General features: G+C 48.4%; 1 protein-coding gene across 1 annotated transcript; it reads right to left on the bottom strand.

Moving 5' to 3' along the window:
• Positions 1-2,710: 2,710 nt before the first annotated feature.
• Positions 2,711-3,423, bottom strand: LOC122192713 (putative small proline-rich protein 5). Its single transcript, XM_042893365.1, has 2 exons — positions 3,415-3,423; positions 2,711-3,010 (listed from the first exon to the last, which is right to left on the bottom strand). The coding sequence occupies exons 1-2, from the start codon at positions 3,421-3,423 to the stop codon at positions 2,711-2,713; spliced, it is 309 nt and encodes a 102-aa protein (XP_042749299.1).
• Positions 3,424-15,312: the final 11,889 nt, after the last annotated feature.

Below are 15,312 nucleotides of genomic sequence, written 5' to 3'. Positions count from 1 at the left end.
GAGCGGGAGCCGTGGCAGGAGGTCTCGTGGCTGTGGCAGGAGGACCCGCGGGAGCACATCTTTATGGAGTGTTGGCAAAGCTGTAGGAAGAAGAAGAGAGAGATGTCATGCTGGGACAGCAGATCCCCTCTAAATTGCTGCATTCTTCCTTGTGTTTTTTTGTGGGTTATTCTAGGGAAGTTCATTCTCCTCTTCTCTGTAACATGTAGGAGATCCTAACTCCGACATGGATAATGCTGTGTCCTTCTGGGGATACTCGACAGTGGTCCCACTCTGGAGGAAATTTTCCTAGCCAGATACTGCTGATTTGAAGATTGAAATTTACAACTGGCACTCAGCAGTGATTTAGTTGTTGTGTTTCTCCCTCCATTTCCAAGGAGTTTGGGAATTAATTCCATGCTAGGTCCCAAAGGTACCCAGTCACAGACTACAAACAAGAAAGGCAAGGTCTGAACACAGAACCAGTCAGCCAAAATCCAGTGTGATTTCTGATTCCAAGTGTTAGACAATTCAATATAACCCAACTTACCCTTTGCAGGACGAGGGAAGAGCGCTGAGAAGTGAAGCTGAATGAAGGAACAGCAGTGGATATGAACTTTTATATGCTCCCAATGGGCTTGTCCAAGAGATTATGCATCCTTTGGCAATGCTGACAATCAACCATGTTCATACTTATCTTGTGTCTGTTTTTTTTTTTTTTTTTTAGCATTTCCAATTTGACACGGTCAGGAAAACCAATTATTATTTTTCCCTTAACAAGTTAATAGGCAGTGGATTTCCTAACCTGCTTCATAAGAGGATTTTGTAGGCAGTTAAATATTTATACGTTATGAACGAACCTAACCCAAGAGTTAAAGAGTGATTTGTCATTGGGCAACCAGCGTTGCATCAACAAGCAGTTCAAAGCGTTGACTCCTACCCTGCCCGCTGCCCCTTGGTCGGTGTGGCACACATTTTTGCTGATACATCTGTCGTGACACGAGGGACATTAATTAACAGCTGCAACTCACATGGACCATCCTCAGAGGGAAGTCCTGCTGACCGGCCCAAGCGCGCCTGATGCCTAAACACTGGAGATGACGTTAGAAGGATGTTCCCAATTCCGGTTTTTTCATTCCACTCATGAGTTCACCAGCGATTTGCTGTCATTCCCTTGTGCCATCATGCTGTTCTACTTACATCCCCCTAGCAGGCGAGGATATCAGATCCGAGCCATTAAGCCAACTATTAGCCAACTCGCATCCTATTTTCAGATCCCAAATCACATTGGGCTCCTGATTTACTTGAACAGTTCAGTAGTTTTTATTCACTGCAGTGTTGCACCTTTTCTCTTACAGAGCTCTGCAACTTGACTTTAAGGCAATAAAATGTGTATTCATTCCTATACTGCAATTATTATCCAGGTGGGAGCTGCAGGACCCTCAGGGAAAAATCCTTGGATCAGTGCTCCTGCAGGTAGAACAGGAGGGTCTGAAAAGTTGCTCACTGAGCTCATGAGGCATCAGTTACCCTGACAGAGATATCATTTGAGGTTTGCTTTCATGATAAATTAAGGAAAAAATCTGGCAGAATAGCCATCTTTTGTGAGATGCTAAATCATGCTAACTTCACCCCAGGGCAGTATGCCTTCATATTGTACTTAGATTTATTTTACTTCTTGATTTCTCAAGCAAAAAAATTAAGCTAGCCTTGGATAAGGAGAAGCTCACCTGCAGCCCTCTGAACAACCCAGGAGTTGTAAGCAATATAGAAATGGTTCAGCAAGGTTGATGAAGAGGTGTATTTAGGGAGGACTCTGCTGTCAGTCCTATTGGGTGCTATCACTTCACCCCAGCACGGCTACCAGAAATCAGCTGCAAAAGAAGAAATTAATTGTCGAGCTCTTTGTGACACCGATGCGGAGGAACCGGCAGAAGGAAGTGAGCCGTCCTGTTCTGAAACAGACATCTCAGCTAGATGGGCTGGCGTCTGGGAGATAAGGATTAACTTAGCTTGTGAAAGCAAAGAGAGGTTTGGCGTTTAATTCTGTGCGCAGCATTTGCTGAAAATAGTAATTTGCAGTCCAGTGAAAGAAGGAGGGTTAGAGAAGTCCTCTAGGTGCCTATTTGCATTTATTAGACACCTCAAACCCTTCGTAATTCTGAGTCAGATTAAGAAATGAAGCATGCTGCACTGCTGAGTTAGGGAACAGGGACAGACAGTGCCAGGCAGGGTGTAGGAGAGCTCTCTGAGTGCTGCATGTAAACCATGCAGCTGCTGCAGGAATGTGGTTGGGATGAATGGCTCTCACTCATTTTGAAACGTTGGCATGTGGGCATTTGGTGATGTGTGGGCAGAGAAAAGCAAGAAACCGTGCTGAAAACACGCTGAAAAGTAAAGATAATTCTTAGGTAAAGCTGTCAAAGAGTCAACAAATCAAACCTTTTCTGTTTGGGGCAATGAAATTTTATTGGCTCATCTACATGGTTGGAGGATGACACATCATTAAGTCAGGTGCTAGCAGGAGAAGCCGTTCCCAGCCTTCAGGAGAAGAACAAAGATGGGATGTTTCTTGCTAAATACATTGAAACAGATAAAATTTACATTTTGAAGGAAATTCTAATCACAGCAGAAGGATTCAAGGATTCACTCCAAATGGGATTTGAGGTTTCCAAACGGGAATCGGGCGGTTCGTGCGTTGGGCATCAAGAGCAGCAGGCAGCCGGCGCAGCTAATACTTGGGGAATGATGATGGCAGCTTGCAGATGTTCTTGGTGTACTGGGGGCAATAGGGGGTGGGTGGGCAGTAGGGCTGCACCGGGGGGCAGTAACGCTGCACTGGGGGGCAGAAGGTCTGCACCGGGGGGCAGCACGGCGTCACGTAGGTGTACTTGGGCACGGGGACCCTCTGGATGGTGTAATGGCAGGAGGGCTCCGAGTCGTGGCAGGAGGAGCGGGAGCCGTGGCAGGAGGTCTCATGGCTGTGGCAGGAGGACCCACGGGAGCACATCTTTATGGAGTGCTGGCAAAGCTGTAGGAAGTAAAAGAAAGACGTCATGCTGGTACAGTAGCCCCTGCTTTCCCTAATTTGCGCTGGAATTCCCTGTTTTCTTAATTTCTTGATCCTCATGAATAAGATTTCAATATTGCTTAGATACTGGGAGGTGATTTCCATCCCTTCTGCATTATTTACATGACATTTAACAGATATTAGTGAAAAGATTACACCGAATGTGCACAGCCCATAGGCAGCTCTAGACCCTCCAGTGCTTTTGCCTTCAAAAACTTCGCACGTATTTTTCATGAAGTTCTTTCTCAGTCCTTCTCTATCTTTTTTTCCTTTTTTTTTTTGTTCCTGTACCTGCAAATCTATATTCCCCTTGTCATTTTCGTTAATAAAACAGCTTATGTGAGTTACAACAACTTGGTCTCTACCATGACCATGGTCCAGAGTGAAGGAGTTGATACTGTGCTCCAATTCTACCAAAGCTTGTATGGAAGCAGATGGTTTCATAGAGAAACAGAGGAGAAACGGAAAAATAGACTCACCCTTTCAGCAACAGGAATGGAGATGTATGGGAGCAGAGGAGTAGATGAAGGAAACCAGGGTGAAAGAGCTTTTATACTCTTCCACAGGGTTATCTGGGACATGAGACATCTCTTGGCAAGTGCAGCATAATTACACATCCCAGCCCATTTCTATCCGCTGTATTCAGCTTCCGACATTTTCCCTTTGATGCACTGTGCTTTTAGCATTCTAATTGTCCCATGGGTTATTAATAGTGCCTTAATTCCTTCGCCTCCCTATGAAAGAGATTGGAAGGTATTTCGTGCAAAGTGACGCCAGTGCTGGAGATCCTAATAGATCAGGTCATGGGCTGCGAGCATCCAGCGGAAGCGACATTCGTAATGCAGAAGCATCATTTCTTCAAGCTGTGCTGGGATGTCACATGGGACAAGAGCCAAACGTGACCGCATGTCCATGTGAAAGAAAACTGATTATGAGTGGCAGCTCATGGGGATTACGCTTAGAGCAGGAATATTCTCACTGAGTTGCTCAATGGAACCGGAAACTTTAATGAGACATTTGGAATTAGCCCTAAGAAGTTCCTTATTTCTAATTACTATTTCTAATTTCAAGCTGTCTTTATGGAATGTCCTAACTGTGATATTTCTTTTTCTTTTTTCTCTTGCTATATGTGTTGGCGTTGCCTAAATGTGCAGCACTGTGCTAACGGCAGTGATACCAAACCCCAGAGCGCAATGGTTTGAGGTTCACCCGTTGGTCTTAGATCCCGCTCATCTTCCCATAGGTGCAATTACTTTTCATTCCAGGTTCCCTTTGTCCTTCTTTAATTCATTCCTATTATCTCCCAGCACTTTAAATGAAACACCTTTATTTTAATTTGGGGAAACATTTACTAGTTGAGGTGGTAATAAGGTGGGTCATGTTCCCACCTCCATAGCAAGGCTGAAGATCTTCAGCTTCATGGTATTGAAGGTGACCCATGAACTGTTAGCTGGGACAGAGCCTTTCTGGTGTTGCTGTCCCACTTCCAGCACTCAGCCACAAGATTTCTGCAGCTCCTGTGGAAATACACAGGGATGGGACTGTAGCTTAAGAAAAACCACACAATCCATCCTGCTGTGCTGGAGGTGCACGTTCCCAGTGGGTTATCCCCTGAATCACGGGTGAACCCCAGGATTCCTTCCCATTTCTCTATGCAGGTCATGCCCGTATAACCCAGCAATTACAATTTCTTGTCTCATAAGAGGCAAGAATGTGTCAGCACCGGGATGGCATTGCGGGATTAGGCGTCAGGCAGAACTGATTCTGGGTGATGCTCCGCTGAATCACCGCCATCCCTTGGACCGCCCTATTTGTGCCTGTGCAGTGGTATCACAATGTACACCACGGATCTATAAATACTTCTCTCCAGAGTTTTATTTACCTCTCAGTTGGCGGATGCCTTTAGGAATACGCGGTCATTCACAGGAGTAAATCTGTTGTCACATTAAAGAGAGGTAAAAATAAAGCAGGTGAGTCAGATGTTGGGAAGGAAAAGCAGCAGACGAAAGGCTGTGGGCAGGGGATGGCAAAGCCCCAATTCTCCAGCAGTGCCTCACACTGACGTCTCCATAAAATCTCCTCTCCCAGCCTATTCCCTGCAGTTTGACCCCACCTGTCCCCCCATACCTGTGTTGTAGGCAAAGATATGTGATTGGACTGATGGTTTATAATGACTTATTTATAGACTCCAGCTCTGTTTACTCCCTTCATACAGATCTGGCTCTGTCTAAATCAAGCACCTTGTTTACTGTAAACAGTGCAGGTGGGAGAGACCTTCTGTGGAATACTCCTTATTTTCCCCCTGATAAATCACACCAAATAACGTCATTCAAAAGGTGCTATCACATAGACAAGGACAAAGCAGGACTGAAAGAAGTCCCAGTTTACTGTAGGAAGGCTCTGAAAGAAGTCACAGTTCACTGTAGGAAGGCTCTCAGTATGGGTTTACACCTGCTTATCTCAAAGGGTAGCAGAGACAAAAGCGACAGAAAGAGATGTGCTGTGGGAGCACTCCAGGCCTCTTTCATTTCTGGTGGTTTCTTTAGGTTCATTGCGCTTTTCCTGGCCCGTTTCTTGTCCCCTCCTCTGCTGCTGACTGGGCTGAGCCATTCCCAGGGAATGCTCTTGGCACTGAGTTGTGATGGCGTTGTGATGACAGGAGGAAAGTGAGCATGGTTTCTCGCCGGATTGGCACAATCCACTTTCCTTCTCAGCTTCCCTTCTCAGCACTGTGAGCTGAGATAATAGAACCCCAGCTCAGGTGAGATTTGCTGTCTCCACTCCCCACCTCCTCCTCCATCCACTGTCACAACACAGCGGGCGCGTACGTGAGAACTTGGACTGCTTTAAAAGCATGAAGATAGGAGATTTTATCTCCCCTTCCCTCAAATGCCTTCAGTCGGGCTCAGGCCCGACTCAGAGCCTCCATCTGCTTTGGTTTCATCCTCCCAGGATGGGTTCAGCACCTGGGTGGCCATGGGGCAGGTGCAGATTGTGGCACCATGCAACATCCCCCAGTTCTGTGCTGCACGTCTCTGACCCCTTCACCTGCGATCCTCAATAGGAACGATGCCCTCATCGCTTTAATTAACAGTAATAATAAAACAAGTGCTAATAATAAGCTTCTAGTTTCTTTCAAAGGCTCAGTGCTAAGCCTTCGTTAATTAAATACCTGGCACATTACACAGTGCACAGCTCTCAGCCCACGGAGGCATGAATTTTGGCAGCCTCTGCACTGTTGGATGCTGGAGAAGAACCTGAGGATGAGCACGGCACAATGGGAAATACAGCTCACCATTTGAAATTCCTGTTTTCCTATCCCTTCTAGGAAAGTTCAGCCCTTTTCTGGATTCTGCTGAGAAAATTCAAGGTGTTTTTTTTTCCTTTTTTTTCCCCCTCAGCCAATGTGATGCTCAGTCATGAGTCTGCAGTTTACAATGGGAGTCAATGCTGAGTGCACAGCCTGATTTATACCCAAGGGCTTTTTGCAACAGCTGATATTTCATCTAGACAATACGAGACCTTGTTGGCATTTTCAGAGGTAGAGTGAGCTTGTGGAAATAATCTATTTAACCCCATATTCTTAGATCAGAAGGAAGATTAAATAGAACCTCTGCTTATGCCCACTTGTTCATGGTCACCAGTGAGTTCCAGGCTTCCTAGATGGAGCCACGTAAGGAAAATTCCGTATTGCAAATCCAAGGCATTTTTTTTTAGCTCTTTCAAAATGTGCCAAGACTCTGAGCCCCAGGGCCAGGCATTGCACAGGGTGGCTTTAACCTTCAACCCAGACAGTTTTGCCCAGCCTGGCATCTGGATTTGTCTGGCAAATGCACAAGGGTGGGGACGGAAGCCTTGATGCACTGCTGCAATGGGAAGAGGGAAGCAGTCTGCAACGTGGAAGGCAGCTTTCATTCACAAAGCTGGGCTTGGAGATGATGCTAAAGGTGGTAAATGGTGGACACACAACGAGGACACCAGCACGTTTTGTGAGCTTTACATTTTAATATCACATCTTTGCTACTGGATACAGAAGCAGGAAAATAACGGATACAAATGCAAGAGGGCAAATCACATTTCTGATGTGCCAATGCCACGTCACAGCATCAGGAGAGGCGATATGTGCTGGAGAGAAGGGGCAGGAGCTGCCCCTGCTTAGGGATGCGCCCTGCAGAGGTGAGGGATGAGCACAGACCCTTCACTTCTGCTGCTGCGTGGGCCACTGCACCGGCTGCTTGATCTGCTGCTGTTGCTGCTGGCATGGAACGGGAGCCACGGGGCCCTGAGCGGGCACAGTGACCACGGGACCCTGAGGCTGAAGGACCACCACGGGCGTCACGTCCTGCACGGCGCTCACTTCGTGGCAGGTGACCTCCTCAGAGCCATGGCAGGAGGAGCCCCCGCTGTGGCAGGAGGAGCTCTCAGAGCTGTGGCAGCCTCTGTCAGCACGGGAGCACATCTTTGGTCAGAGCAGGAGCACTGGGAAGGAGAAGAGCCTTGTGTTGAGATGCACGCACCTTTCCATGCTCTGCTTTGCATTCAGATTTCCTCCGTGTGTTTCCGTACCCAGCAGGATCGACTCCTCTACCCATCCTGCTTCCCCACTTTGGGGCTTTGCTTCCACATCACCACCCCACTCAGTGCCCCTGCTGTCACCCTGATCTTCATGTCATTCAAGCTTCACATTCCTGCTCTCCCTGGGTGCACATCGTGCAGGATGTGCTGCAATAATCCATGCCACGGAAGAGTGGATGCGCTGCCTGCTGTCAATTTATATTGCAGCAGCACTTGGATAAAGGAGCCTCAAAATGGGGTTCCCCGGCACAGGTGGTAAATTTACAGCCAGGACTGATGGTATTGGAGACACAGCAGAATACATTTTCAAAGCCAGCTGCTCAAAATGAAGGAACTCCTGTGCCTCCCTCCCTCCTTGTGCTGTCTTCACTCACTGTGTGCCCTGCAGACCCTCAGCTCATGGCTGTCTAATGCACCAGGGCACTCTATGCACACATTTGACCCCTTGGGAGAGAGCAAGCCCCTGGGGCTGAGGTTGCAAGAAGGCAGGAGGCACACAGGCTCTGCTCACAGAGCTGGAGGCTCTCAGGGCTGCTCCTGCCCCTCTGAGATTACATCTGCCTTCTCCGTTGCTTCCTGGACTTCTTCAGGGAGAGCTTAATACTTACAACCCACAAACATTTACATTTTCTAAAGCGGCTTACTGAAGGAATCAGGCTCATTAATGCGATTAAAGCTCCATCTCTCATTCATTCCCACATCCCCTGCTTTACTCCTTTTATTTCCAGCCTATCCTTTGATAACTAGAAACCTGAAGCAACTCTGTCCTGGCAACAAATTCTGCTTCCTAGCAGCGGCAGATAGAGAGCTGTGATGGAGCAGAATTGCTTCTGCCCGTGAAACAGAATCTCCATAATCTCAGCACCTGCAGAAGGAGCCATTCCTATAAGAGCACAGCACAGCTTCGTTCTGCACATTTCCCTGGCAATGCAATGTTGGCCACGCAGCAAACACTCACCTTGTCTGGAAAGGTTGTGCAGAGGGAACGGATCCGAGTGAATGAGCTCCTCTCCCATTTGGGAACTTTTATACGGTTCCTCGCTCTCTTCCTGAAAACCCCTGGGGAAAATGACCAACATATTTACAAAACAGCCCCACCTTAATTACCCACACCTTCAAAAGCTTATTCAACCCGGTTCCTTTGATTGACTTGTCATACGGTAGATTGTCTTCCTTGTGTTACACAGCTTTAATTGCCACCCTGCCCCACGCGGGTTGTAATGCACGAAGAGTGAAAACCGTGTGGGTGGCTTGGCTGTCTCACTGTCATGCCAGGATGAGTTTTCTATTGCAAAACGGATGGCAAAGGTGGCAGATTTTGGGTTTCTGCCTTGCTGAAACCTCTCACCCAAAGCCTGAGGAGGAGGAGAGGTGACGGTGCAGGGTGGGGGTCTTCCTCCAGTGCCAGAAATGTTAGAAAGTCCTCACCACACATCCCCTATGAGCATCCTCCAGGTGCTCTCATCCATCAGACATCCGGAGCTGCCAGCCAGCGGTGTAGCTCTGCAGCACCACTCTTGTCCCCCTCTGTCTGCCTGCATCATTTCCTACAGTGATCAAAGGAGGATAACGAAGTGGGGGCATTGGGCATACTGAGAGCTGCAAAGTGCCTTGGCAAAGCCAGGGAGGAGGCTGACTGCTTCAGGAAGCCTTGGCTTAAATCTGTGAATAATGCCTGCATGCAGCATGGTTCTTCTACTCATCTTCCTTCCGTTTGTGCCTGATTTTTACAGCCATTCACTGGTATTGACGCAGTGACCACTAATATTCATTGCCTATGTTTTTTTCCTGGCCAACGCTGGCAAGCACCGAACAGAATTGCTCTTTTAAAATATCTGTTTTTATACTTCTTGATTTTTTCCTCTGACATCTTTGCCTGCAGTGGCCGTTGTCCGTGATGGGAAACGCGCACCGACAGCCGCTGATTGAGCAAACCCCAGGTGTGAGCAAGCCGTGAGCAAGGCGCTGAGGTCAGGGCCTGCCACCCAGCTCACCCCACTCTTCCCCGGTTCTCTGGGTGCAAAGCAGCGGCTGTTGCAACCCTGGCTGCTCACCAGGCCCTGCAATCCCCATGTGCAACCACAGCTTTGCATTTCACCACCACTTACTCAGCTCCTGGCCCAGAGCTGAGCTGCAGCAGCACTGATCTCTCCTTTTCCTGACCATGCTGTGCTGTTACAGCAGCATTCAGTGCTTTTACTTGTTTTGCATCTCAACTCCCTCTGCAATCGTGAGGTTTTGGTGGTCTGAGATTGATGGAACCTCAGGATTAGCTCCCACTCGCTATCTCCAAAGCCATTCCTTTAGTTTCTATCCAGAGGCATTGGGTGGGACTTTTATCCAGCAGCCAGACTCCTGTTGATGGTTCATCTTGCCTACTTACAAACAGAAGCATAGTGACTATGGCGTTTGCAAGCAGCAACACGCGTGGGGATGCTATCGCAGAGCTGCAGCCATGAGAAGTGAATGATTCCTCCCTGCATGAATGGTGAGCAGGAGGAAATACGCAGGTGTGAGAGAGTGCACCAGCTGCACAACTTTGCATCTCTCCAGATGTGGAGGGAGAAGCCCCATTTGCTGGAGTGCAAAGAACAGCAGAAGGACACAGCCCTGGCAACACAGATACAAGAGCATCCTCCTCTGCTGGGTTCATTTAGTATGAAGTTCCAGCTCATTTATCACCTAAGCTTGTGCAGTACTTTTTGAGAGGAGCCTCAATGAACCAGACAAGTGGGGCAGGGAAATAGAAGTGGACTTTTCAAGTGTTTTTTCCTTTTTTTTTTTTTTTTGAGGTGTGTGAGATTTTGGAGTGGTTTTAGGCCAGTCTGTTGAATAGATGTCTGTGGATGCTGTGGACTTTATTAGGTTTTGGAAGTTGTTGGAGCTTTCTGAGTGCTCCGCTCCCTCTGACCCCAGCGGACGAAGCAGGGAGAATAAGAGGAACCAATAATGAAGTGTTAGATTTGAGAAATACGAGTAGATGCCAATAAATGATAACGCTGTCTAATTTTAGAATGGAACTTATTATGGCAGGTGACAAAATCTTGAGTAACGCTCCCAGCACCGCAGCTCTCCATCTTACAACACTTGGCTGTGTGCAGGCGCCCATTGTGACACTGAGCATGGGGCTGGGAGCTGCAGTGCTGTAGGAAAAATAGAATCATTTAATCATAGGATGGCCTGGGTTGAAAAGGACCACAGTGACCATCAGTTCCAACCCCCTGCTGTGTGCAGGGTCACAAACCACCAGACCAGGCTTCCCAGAGCCACATCCAGCCTGGCTCTGAATGCCTACAGGGATGGGGCATCCACAACCTCCTTGAGCAACCTATTCCAGTGCTTCAATACCCTCTGTGTGAAAAACTTCCTTCTAATATCCAACCTAAACCTCCCCTGTCTCCTTTGAAGACTTCCCCCTTGTCCTATCACTATCCACTCCCGTAAGCAGCCGTTCCCCCTCCTGTTTATACACTCCATTCCAGTATTGGAAGGAACATCGGGGGAAGTTTTATGGGTGTTCGTGGAGCTGGAAGAGCCAGAATCCTCCCAGGTGGTTGAAAACAGAAATGGCAAAACATATTTTACAGTGGAGTTGTGTGTCCTTTTCTCTCCCTTTGAGCAGGCGCAGAGCTATGGGTGCTTTTTGTTCCATTGCTAATATTTGTAGAGAGCCATCCTAGAGCTCTAAATATTTGGCCAACACCATCACTGGTACTTGAGCACCTCTGCTCTGAACTGTCAGCTCAGCACGGAGGAGCCATCCTCTCCCTCCTCCTAAATTAGGGCCTGATCCTATCGCACAGTGCCACGAAGCAGGTTGCTGCGAGCAACAAAACCAGCTCGCTGGAGTTGCCTCACACTGTTGGTGCAAGCACATGTCTACGTGCTCAGCTTGCGCCATCTCCTGCAATCTGCCGGATGGGGGCCGGCCATGAAATCGGTCCCAGTAAACAGAGCTGCATTCTCAAGGTCACGTAGTAAATAATAATCATGGGGAAATCACCTGGGCATTCTGCAGCTCTGCTCGTAGGGGCCGGGCTGCGTGCAGTTCTGAAAGGCCCCATTGGGAATGTGGGAGCAGCATGATGGGCTCTGATGTCTGCCAGAGCCAGGAAGCAGCTTTTCCTGCTGTTGTAAACAGTGTATCTTAACTGTGTTAAAATCAACGTGATATTTAATTTATTTAGTTGTAAAGTACATATCGTTTCAATAGGAAAATCAATCTTCTGTAGCTCATCTTGAAGTGATCTCTTTGGATGTCTTGTACATATGCCAAATGAAGGAGGGAAGAATGAAGAGAATTATCCTGATGCTGATGTTCCTATAGAGCGTGAGGTTTGATTTCCCAACCCAAGAGAAAAATGAGAAGAAGGAAGGAATCTTTTCCCAACCTATGAGAAAAAGGAGAGGGTGGAAGGGATTTTTTCCTCTCACTGAAGCACAGATGCCCTTCCCGATGCTGGAAGAACAGCCTGATGGGAGGAATGCAGAGCTCCTGATCCATGGCAGAAGTCGCAGTGTGGCACATCTGGAGCACAGAGTGAGATCTGCCGGGTCCTTCATTTCTTCTGGCTGGGGGGCCACTGGCAGCTCTGTTTGATCTGTTGGGGCTCAATGTCGGGAATGACCACGGGGCACTTCTGCTGCATGACCTGTGCCATCCCAGCACCTCCAGAGCTGAGCTCTCCCCCGGTGCCATAGCCTGATGCTCCACCATACATCCCCTGTCCAGCACTTGTGCTTACAGCCTTTTGCCTCTGCGATGCATCGTACCCATAGCCAGAACCTCTCCCAACACCCAATTTCCCACCGTAGCATCCTGACCCTCCGCCGCCTGCTGAACCACTCACCGTACCCCATCCCGTGTCCTCAGTGCCATATCCCACTGCCCCCCGGGGGCTGTAGGTTGGGACTGTCCCTCCTGTTGTGCTCCATCCACGTGGCCCCTCACTATCGCCCCCAGATATTACAACAACCCCATCGCTGCTGGGCGTGCACCCCGCTGTGATGCTATAGGGGAAGGATGTGGGTGCAGCTCCCCGGCTGTAGATGATGGAGCCCTCTCCGCTGCAGTAGATGGAGCCACGTCCCTGCAGGCTCGAAGTGCCCCCGTAGTGTGAGGAGATGCCATTGCTGTAACCCCTGTTCCGGCGGGAGCATCTCCCTCGGAAAAATTGAAAGATCTGAAAGAGGAAAAAGAAAACAACACCCGTTATTGCTTCATTTTTACACCATGGCGGTGTCCCATGGCAACGCTCTGCTCTTCTTCAAATAGGTGAACATTTACTGGGACATTTTCTGTTTCCTATCTCTAGGCTGCATTTCGGGAGAATCAAAAGCTGAACTAATTGAACACCTCGGAACTGCTGCAGTTTCGCCCTCTCAATCCTCAGGCTGAGCTGTAAAGATAGCATGGATTATCCCTGATTCTGCTTTTAAAGTGTTGCAAAAGCGGTGTATCAGGATTTCCAAGCAAGGCGACATTGCTGGCTGCATTGTTGTATCCACTGCATTCCCAATGGGCTTTAGATAAGCGGCACAGCCGTGAGAGATGCGTAACCACCATGAAGGACAGCACAGACTTGTCATTAAATCATATCAAAGAGATGTCCCGCACCTTATAAACATGTTGAAAGCATTGATGGCTCTGCCGGTCCCAATGTGCCGAGCCCACCACAGCCTTAGCTGGGTGTTCAGCCTGCTTGTGGCTCCCAGTGGTCCGATTTCACCTCTCCTCCCAGCAGCAAAATGGGAGTGCAATAATGGATGCACCGTAGCTAGAAGCACCAGAACGGTGCTAAGGATGCTCAGGCAGTGGGGTACTGTTGCAGATACACCCCAAGATCCCAAATGAAGCCATCCAACTCCCATGAATATGCCATCATAAAGCTGCAGAAAAAGCAGACTTACCCTCCTCAGCCATCGGAAACACATTTAGAAGGTTAAAGTTGACTGAACGAAGAGCTTTAAGACACGGGAACTTTTATAAGGTGTTCAGCATAGATGGGAAGTGAGACACGCAGAGGAATGGCAAGGATTTATTTACCAATCAAAAACTGATCTCAATGTTTGCTTTGACTCATGACAACTGATCAATATCTCCCCGTTGTCCTGCATGAGGCAGTAATTGCTACTCCTGCTTAATAACCCCATTTTTCTGCCTAATTACTTTATTCCTGTCCTCCTGCCCCAAACAAGGACCACTGCGAGGCAGATCTTCTGGGGGAGGGTGGGAGTGTGGGTGTAAGAGATGCTAATCATGAGGATTGGTGCATGCAGGACAGAGGGTGGCAGTGAGTGGAGAAGGGGCAGAAAGATGTGGTTCAGCAGCATGACACCATTTGCAACACAGGCGTCACTGCAAGGGCAGATGGGGTCAGCAGGTACCCAGGATGGAGAGGATGCAGCCCAGGGCTGCACACAGCATCTGATCTCTCCATCCTTTCACTGATGGCTCCAGAGAGACATTTGCCTTTGAATCAGAGTAAAGCAGCCAGCTTGGGTGATTTGTGAGGATGCGACAGGGAAAGGTTAAGGATCCTGGAGATAACCGCAGAGATTTAAATGACCAAACATCTAAACCCACTGTGGCAGGATTATTCCTGGCATGTAGGAGTCATCCACCAGCTGCCTTCCTTCTGCATCTACCTGTGCTGTGCCCTTGGGAAGACCCAGGATCTGATGGGATGTGCTGGGGATAAGCAATGGCTGTGCTGGTCCCACTGCCTTGCATGGTGTCCACACAAAGTCTCCGTGCTCAGCTCAGCTCGTGGTGCTGGACCAGATCTGTTCAACTCTGAGCAGTTTCCCCAGAGGGGCAGTGAGTCCCGGCTTTGGCAACAGGCCACATTTACTGGACAGCGAGCAGCACAAAGAGGTGGTGCTGCTGCCCTCAGCATTTCATTTCAAAGCAGGTTTCCAAACACGGACAAGGAGGAATTAAGGCCTGGAGGCATGGTGTGTCATGCTTTCACAGCCTAAGGGCTGTGCTGCTGGCTTTATTTCCTTCTGCTGGCCCAGGGATCATTCATCCAATGCAGCGTGGGAGGCTTTCTTCCGGGCAGAGCTGTTCTAAGTTTTGCAAAGCTGGATGGGAAGGTGTACCACAAGGACATGGACATTGGTATGGCATTGGGCCACTCTGGGCAGCAATAACTGCTAATTTGGACTTCCACTGCTTCAGGTTGGAACCCAACAGCCTCAGCTGCACCATCCAAAGCTCTGTGTTGCTCCACAGGCATAAACATTGGGTGCTGCTGCCCCAGAGGAATCAAAGCCATGAGCTGGGGTGACAGTGAAAGGGAAACATTAATGCAGGAGTCAAGCGGACAATGGAAGCTGTGGGTGTTTGATGCTTTAGGACATGTTGTTGATCTACTTTGGAGGCCAGAGGAAAAGAAAAGTGCAACAGCCTCCTGGACTCTATGGTGCATTGGCTTTAGAGCTGTGACAATGCAATGCTGAACTTCTCAATGGAGGACTCAATTAACTTTCCAGATATATTTCCTACTACCAAGATAATGAGATGCTGTGTGAGAAGGCAAGAAAAAGTAAACTCAAAAATAAGTCTACTTTGTGATGTCATGATTTTTATTAGGTACTATACATGCTTATTGAAAATACAGCAGAATTTGAGCAAATAATTCACAAAAACAGCATGGGGCAGAAGTTTGTTAAGCCTGGAGTTC

The sequence above is a fragment of the Lagopus leucura genome, unplaced genomic scaffold (genome assembly GCF_019238085.1).
Source record: "Lagopus leucura isolate 7727_CA_CO unplaced genomic scaffold, USGS_WTPT01 189-0_obj-0_obj, whole genome shotgun sequence".
NCBI classification, from domain to species: domain Eukaryota; kingdom Metazoa; phylum Chordata; class Aves; order Galliformes; family Phasianidae; genus Lagopus; species Lagopus leucura.
The sequence above is the reverse complement of the archived record's forward strand: the minus strand, read 5'-3'. Positions and strand labels throughout refer to the sequence as shown.